The 7,588-nt window shown below is 50.3% G+C and overlaps 1 protein-coding gene across 1 annotated transcript; it reads right to left on the bottom strand.

The window, feature by feature from the left end:
• Nucleotides 1-3,385: 3,385 nt before the first annotated feature.
• On the bottom strand, nucleotides 3,386-5,426 carry LOC120669535 (transcription factor MYB41-like). Its single transcript, XM_039949305.1, has 3 exons — nucleotides 5,294-5,426; nucleotides 5,089-5,218; nucleotides 3,386-4,064 (listed from the first exon to the last, which is right to left on the bottom strand). The coding sequence occupies exons 1-3, from the start codon at nucleotides 5,424-5,426 to the stop codon at nucleotides 3,386-3,388; spliced, it is 942 nt and encodes a 313-aa protein (XP_039805239.1).
• Between the last annotated feature and the right edge of the window lie 2,162 nt (nucleotides 5,427-7,588).

Genomic DNA, 7,588 nt, shown 5'->3' with positions numbered 1-7,588 from the left:
TGCCATCAGTTGGTCTCGAGCGATACACCTACTAGATCCTTAGATCTGAGATCGTCATTGTTTCTCACTGTGCATAGTGGTGCGCTTTGGGGCTGCCAAACACAACTCCGTACCTGGGTAGCTATAAAAGCAGTTTTCGAGTGTATCATGAAACATGGAATGTGATGTGTGCGGATCAAGATGGAATTTGCCCCTCCTAATAATGTGAGAGATATCTCTGGGCCCCTCAAGATAGTTGGATTGGGAAGTGCATGGCCATGCCAATGTGATTAATGAGTTAATCACGGTGACTAAAAGTTAGTCATATTGAATCCACTATTTGATCGAGTGAATTGTTGAGCTATCACAAGGGTGTCACAAATCTCGCCTTGAGCTTGACTGATATCATGTGGCAAAAGGACTAGTGTATGTATGTATCTAGGTTCAGCCAATATAATCTTTATGTGCATTCGGGAGTTAGTATGCCCTGCTAGGTGCCGCTATTGACTTGTGGTTTGGAAACGGTTTTCAGCCACGGCCGTCTACACATGAACCTAACGGGTCACACACTTAAGGGGTTCAAATGTTGGAAAGCTTGGTTAGATGATTGTCTCTAGTGCAAGTGGAAGATTGTTGGTGATATGCCCAAGAGGCAATCATAACAATATGGATTAAAGGCCCACATGGATATTGATCCATGAGCGATTAGGGTTATAAATGGGCCTACATGGTCGATGGCCCATTAGCGCGCTCTATATATATGTGGGAGGGGGCTAGGGGCGCCACATTCTTGCCGCGCCTCAAACCCTAGCCACCCTCCCTCCTTCTGGCCGCCGCTCTCCCAGCCTTGCGCGCGGTGCTAGCACATCGGCGCACGACGTTCCTTCTTCCGCACGTGTGGACTCCGTGGAGGCGCTACTGCTGTTGCGATGTTGATCAGCAAGGAGGAGACGATCCGTTTGTGACATGATCGACTACTTCCTCTACCTCGACGTGCGACTACGTTGGACGAGTCTACTCCAACGCATCTTCCGCTGTGCTGCGCGTCCAGGGGTAACGATCCTTGATCATCTGCTTGCATGAGATCCTTATCGCTAGCGTAGCATTTTCTTACAATTTGTTTGTCCCTATTCGCCTCAATGGGGAATAATTCTTATTACCTCGTATTGGGATTCATTGTTGTTGGGTTATTTGTTTGAGATTTAGTCAGGGAGAGATCCATTGAGCTACCCTAATTACCTGCTAGTGTATTCATATACGTTTAACTAATCGCAGTTTGACCAGAACTGTGATTGCTATCTTGAGAAATATTGTGGAAAATTTCAGATATTGCTTCTCATAGAAAATAGTATGGTGAAAGATTGGGACATATTTTGGGCATCATAGGCGTGCCCTTATCAAACCCAACATCTCAAATAAGTACCCAAAGTACTTAAGCAGGTTTCAGGAAACCAAGGAGCAAGATTACACAATTTGAGGCCGTGAAATTTCCAAAACACAGGCTCTGAACGGGCCAAGAGAAACAGGCAAGTGGCTGCTACTGGTAGACAAAAAAAACAAAGGCAATAACCACTATTACATAGTAAAGTATAAAAAAATTCCCACTATTATTACATAGTAGTATATCATATTGCTATATACCATGGTCGTCACTGAGTGAGCAAAAAGACTCACCACTATAATAATATTTACAGAGGTGGTTAAAAAGCATTTTCAGAGGCGGTCAGAGGCAACCGCCTCTGAGCATACGCCTCTGTAAATGAGGTGTTTTCAGAGGCGGTTGCAGTGCAACCACCTTTGGTAATCGATCGGAATAAACAAAAAAAAAGAGCCCGCCGCCGCTCCTGCCCGCCGCCCGCCGCGGGTGCTCCTGCCCGCACCGCGCTCGATGCTGGGGCCACGCCGCTCCGCCGGCTCTGGTCCACCCATCCGTGGCCCGCTGCCGCCCATTGCCGCCAGATCCGGCGTCCCTGCACCACGCCATGGGAGGGGAGGGGAGGGGGCGGGTTGGGTCGCGAGGGAGGGAGGCGCCGCCGCCGTGCAGCCGCCCCTCCAACGCCGCCTGAGCGCGGCCACCGCTCCGCCCGCCGCAGCCCACTCGCGCTTACGGCCGCCATCCGCGCGCGGCCGCCGGATCCAGGCCCGGCGCCGCCGGATCCGGCCGCCCGCCGCCGCGCAGCCGCCCCTCAACACCGCCTGAGCACGGCCGCCGCTCCGCCCGTCGCCGCCCTTCCGCCCGCTGATGGCTGCCGGATCCGGGCCCGTCGCCGCTGGATCAGTCTGCCCCCCGCGCGGCCGCCCCTCCACGTTGAGGGAGAGGGCGCTGAGCTCCACCGCGTTAAGGAGAGAGGGGAGAGAGAGCAGAGAGGAGAGAGGCGAGAGAGAGGTGCGGGAAAGGGGAGGGAGAGAGAGTGGAGGACTGGTGGGAGGGTGGCTGCGGGACTTAGAGATATTTAGGGTTTGTTCGTTATTTACCGAGGTGATTTCTATAACGTGTCCGCCTCTGAAAATACGACGATTAACAGAGGCGGTCACATATAATGTGACCGCCTCTATTAATCAATTTTCTGAGACGGTTTTTGTAACCGTCTCTGTTAATAAGAAATGCCTCTAAGCTGTTTTTTAAATGACTCGCGTAATCCAAAATTGTAGTAGTGACTTGCACATATTTATTTTTCTACCGGGACGGGAAGCCCGACAAATCTAGTGAGACCTCTATATTTTGGGGGGCAGCTGCTCGAGGATGATGGCGAGGTCAAAAAATTTCACTAGCTACTAGTTAGACATGATGATTTTCATGGCATCAACGATGAAAATTCGGTTTTGCCCCCGAGCACATCAGGCCCAGGGCGCTGCTCATCGATTTTGTACGTGTGTATGAAGAATTTGCACAAGATCTGAAGTGACTCCTGTCCTATTGTAAAATGAGGCTGCCTATGAGAGGAGAAAACCGGTTAGGGTCAGTTCATCCAAACATATTCTCTGGCAGAGCTTCGCATCTGCTGGGTTTGATTACGGCCAGACATTAAGTCTTTTTTTAAAAAGATTACGGTCAGACAGCAAGGACTTCTCCAGGTGAATTTTGTTGTTCAGAAAACACCATGTTGCAAAGGAAGAAAAAAAAGAACATATAGAAACATATTTTCTAAGAAAAGATCAAATGCTCCAACACAAGCACATTATTCATCACCTATGAAAAGGGGAAAAAATTACAAATAGCAATAATCATAAATGACGAAACGGTTCAGTGCATGATGTAAAGATGAAATAATCAGCTCTGTAGAAGCTAAGGATCGACCGGGTAGCAAAGCCCATGCTTGAATCAAAGAAGACTAGTCGTAATTCGCCTAAAAATTAAGCGGCCCAGATTTTGCATAACGGTACGGTTAATCAATCAATGAATTAATCAGCAACCCCAGCCCAACTCGGACGACGAGGAGGAGGAGCCGGCGTAGTAGGCCGGGTCCGCCAGCAGCTCGGCGATGAGCTGGTCCACCCCGGTCTCCTTGTCGCAGTCCAGGATCGCGTCGATGAACGCCGCCGCGCCGTCGTCGCCGCCGCCACCGTCACCGCACGCGCGGCCGCCACCAGCGCTGCTGCTCCCAGCTGCCAGAACGCTGCTGCCACCGGCCTCGTGGTGGTACTGGCCAAGAACCTGCTGCGCCTCGGAGGCCGCGGCCGCGGCGTCGTCGGCGAGGAAGTCGCTCCACTTGAGCTGCTGCCCGTGGTCCGCGGCCGGCGACGCGGTGGCGTCCACGTCCACGCGCGCAATGACGGCCTGCTGCTGCTGCGGCGGCGGCGGCGGCAGCGGCTGCAGGATGCCAGCGGCATGGTACGCGACCTCGTGGACGAGCGGGAGCGCGGCCGGCGCGGGGAGGTAGGAGGAGGAGCCGCCGTTGGGAGAGTGCGCCGGCTGCGGCGGGCGGATGGCGAGCGCGCCGATGCTGTGCATGAGGTCGGCGATGGGGCGGTGCGTGATGGGGTCGATCCCGCGCTGCCGGAGCTTCTTGCTCAGCTTCGTGTTCCAGTAGTTCTTCACGTCGTTGTCCGTGCGCCCCGGCAGCTGGTTCGCGATCAGAGACCACCTGCAAATAAAACGCAAGCATTTCATCCATCTAGTAGCTGGTGACAAATTGATCTCAAGAGCATCTCAATCTAAGATCATCTCCCATGCATATAGCAATTAAAACGGAGTAATGCAAGCAACTATATGGCTTTGAGTGATCGTCGTCGAAGATCAGAAGAGGTTGCAATCAGCTTTGCATGAGCGCACGCATTGCGTATGCCACTGCTCGATCGTACAGTTCGTTATCGCTCGGAGCAGCAACGGTCTCGAGGTCGAGGACGGTGTCACGTCATTTTCGTTCGCATGGCGAATCAAGATTGGATCCATCAGCAACGGCACATATGCGATAGCTAGGGCTTGTTCGGGAGTGGGCAATAATATCTCTAGAAATTGTTAGGATTCAATAATTGAAATCTGAACTAATCTTCATGATTTGTTAGAATTAGAAGTGCAGTTCGGAAGTTGCCCACGTGAATCTTCAGAAGTGCTGAACTTTTTCTTGTTCTTGTTCTCGATGAAGAGAAGTATAGCGCGTGTATTTGAGAATTCAGATTTTAATTTTGGAGCGTAAATACTGTCACATGAGATAACTTGTTTCAGATCTGCATTAACATATAGATCGATGAAATGAATTGCCCTGACATACAGTGCTACTGGATCTGAACACTACTCTGTCGTCTGTTCCAAATTATATAACCTTGACCAACTTATCTAACTTCGATCAAATTTTCCGAAGAAAAGTATCAATGTCTACAAAATGCAAAATTTGATTTCATTAAATCCACTATGATAACTATATCTTGATTGTGCATTTATTTGATATTCCAGAAATTATTATATTTTTCTATCGATTTGGTCAAATTTGGACAAAATTTGAATAGGGGGTAGACAAAAGTGAACTACTGGATCGGATGGATCGGAGTAGTTCCTAGTAATTGACAAGATCAAAAGACAATGCATGCATGTTAAAGTACTACCTTTACAAACAAAGCAAACGATAAAAGAAAAAGAAAAACCAGCCCGATTGCAGCAATGTACTGTACCTGCTCCCGAGCATGGCGTGGAGGGTGACGATGAGGTCCTCCTCCTCCTGGGTGAAGTTCTCGTGCTTGAGGTTGGGGCGCAGGTAGTTGGTGTACCTCAGCCTGCAGCTCTTGCCGCACCTCTTCAGCCCTGCAACCATGCACGCACCTTGGTTTAGCTCCCAATCTCCACATCAGCAGCAAGCCAAGCAAAAAAGATGACGACCTGCTCTCTGGGGCACGTTGGTCCAGTTGCCGGTGCCATGGGTGGAGGTGTAGGCCAGCAGCTTGGCGTCCTCCTCCGGCGTCCACGGCCCCTTCTTCACGTTCGCCTTGTCGCAGCACGGCGGCCTCCCCATCTACCTCTCTCTCTCTCTCTCCCCTCACTCTCTCTCCCCCTAACCCCCTCCCTCCCTGTGCATCAAGCGGTGAGTGAGATTATGGTGAGCCCCAGAGCTCGATCTGATGTCGCCTGATGAGATCACTACCGGAGAAAAGGTGACAGTACATATAGACGGAAACTCTGATGGATGGAGATCGGGGAAGCCAGCTGCCTCCTCCCCTGCTGCAGCCTGCAGGCACGGTAACAACATGCTGGGGGAGGTGGAGGCACATGACCATGGCGTGACCATTTAACAAGCTGGTGGCAATGGCGTGGTTAGTGTCAATCACGCACAAAAAAAAGGATTCTTTTTCTGCGCCACATTAGGAGAGGAACCATAGGTTAATGGCGGCGGGCAGTATAATAGGGCTCGCGCGTAACTGCATCCCTCCGGCAAATCAACAGCTTAGGCTGCGGGGATATAGGCTAATCTAGCTATATTCTGAGGCCGGGGCAGCGGCTTGCATTGACGATGGCGAGGTTTAAAATTTTCACGAGTTGGACATGATGATGCTCACGACATCAACGCCGGGGATTCGGTTTTGGGCCCGAATCGGAGATCAGGTCCTGAGCGCTGCCCATTGCTTCTGAATGTGTATGAACTCGCGAAAGATGTGATAAAAAAAAAACTGTAAGAGCTGCTTGGCGGTGGCGAGGCTGTTGAGGAGGGCGATTTCCTGAGCTTGATGGCGTCGAGATTAGCGCGGCCATGTCTCGTGCTAACTAGGGAAAAAATTATCGGCTAAAAAATTCCGAGAAAACCGACAACCGCATTTATCGGTGGTGAGTGGTTTGATAAAAATTTCTCGCTAATCTTGAATCCGTACTCACCCCTTACCTCCTAAGCTACATGTCTTCTTATTTTTAAGCATTGTGATGTCTTGTTTTTCATATTAGATAGATTGTTTGTAAGGATTCTAGATTATTTTTGGTACAGTTTGAGAGATTTTTTCCGAAAATTTTTCGAGAAACATGTTTATGGACATAAACGACCTTTGGTTTTTTTTTCTTACCGGTAAAGTTTAACACAACGTTATTACGACCTGAGGCTAGGTAGTAGTCTTGTAAAGGCCGTTGGTGTTGTTGAGCCGGCCCACATGTACTTGAGTTGGGCCGTTACTTGTTGTCCTGAACCATCAGGACAGCTTCGCTATAAAGCTGTCCCCGCTGTGTAGGATTGGGTAATTAAGAAGAAAAACATTGAACCGTGACCTCCTCTGTTCTTCCGGAGTTCTTCCCCCAATTTCCCAATCCCGCTCAATTTCTAGCTGATTCCCTTCTAATCTGCTTCTCCAACTATCCTAGATCGTAACAATTGGTATCCAGAGCCGCCACTCCCAAATTTTTTCCCATATTCACGCGCGTTTCTTTGATCTGGCGCCGTGAAAACCAAGCAAGTTCGAAGCAACTGTGACGATTTTCATGGAGGATCTCGCAAAGAAGTTCGACGGCTTCGACGCCATCATGATGAAGGTCTTGGACAAGTTGACGGGTCTCGATGTATGGAAGGCATCCGAGGAGGCATCGATGGAGAAGCTTCTCACCCAATCCGACGATACTGTGGTCCATGTCCGTGGCTTGGAGATGCCACCGCCGCCACCCCGTGCAAACGTTGCCTCTTCTCTGCCCGACGATGGCCCCGCCGCATCCCCAATCACGGTGGACTTCGCAGCAGGAGGTGCGCCCATCTGCACCGTCTTGGGAGCGGCCCAGCAGGCACCACGTCGCCAACAACCACTGGGACGTCGGTAGTGGAATCCTAGGATCTCATCCGCCATTCCCGGTCATGTGTACTGTCAGACCCGGGGCAGCGAGACTGCTTATAGGCATAGAATGTTCTAGAGTAAAAGATAGCTTATGGATGTACCTTATCTCTCTTGTAACTACCCGAATAGACGTAGAACTAGCTGCAATACAAAGGAAACTTCCTGATTGTGTTGTAGTAGGATTCCAACGGTATTCGGCTAGGACTTTCCATGTAACTCTGTCCTCCCGGATATATAAGAGTGGGCAGAGACCCCCTCAAAACATCATCAACACCTAAGGCAATACAAACAACCACACATGACGTAGGGTATTACGCAACTCGCGGCCCGAACCTGTCTAAATCTTTGTGTTCCTTGTACCGTCGAGTTCCAG

Source organism: Panicum virgatum, chromosome 4N (genome assembly GCF_016808335.1).
Source record: "Panicum virgatum strain AP13 chromosome 4N, P.virgatum_v5, whole genome shotgun sequence".
In the NCBI taxonomy this organism is placed as follows: Eukaryota; Viridiplantae; Streptophyta; class Magnoliopsida; order Poales; family Poaceae; genus Panicum; species Panicum virgatum.
Note: the sequence above shows the minus strand (reverse complement) of the source record. Positions and strands in the feature narration are given on the sequence as shown.

Coding starts and splice junctions, on each gene's coding strand:
- LOC120669535 (XM_039949305.1), bottom strand. CDS start 5,426: ATGGGGAGGCCGCCGTGCTGCGACAAGGCGAACGTGAAGAAGGGGCCG. Junction 5,219..5,293: donor CAACGTGCCCCAGAGAGCAG/GTCGTCATCTTT, acceptor GCATGGTTGCAG/GGCTGAAGAGGTGCGGCAAG. Junction 4,065..5,088: donor CACGCCATGCTCGGGAGCAG/GTACAGTACATT, acceptor TTTTATTTGCAG/GTGGTCTCTGATCGCGAACC.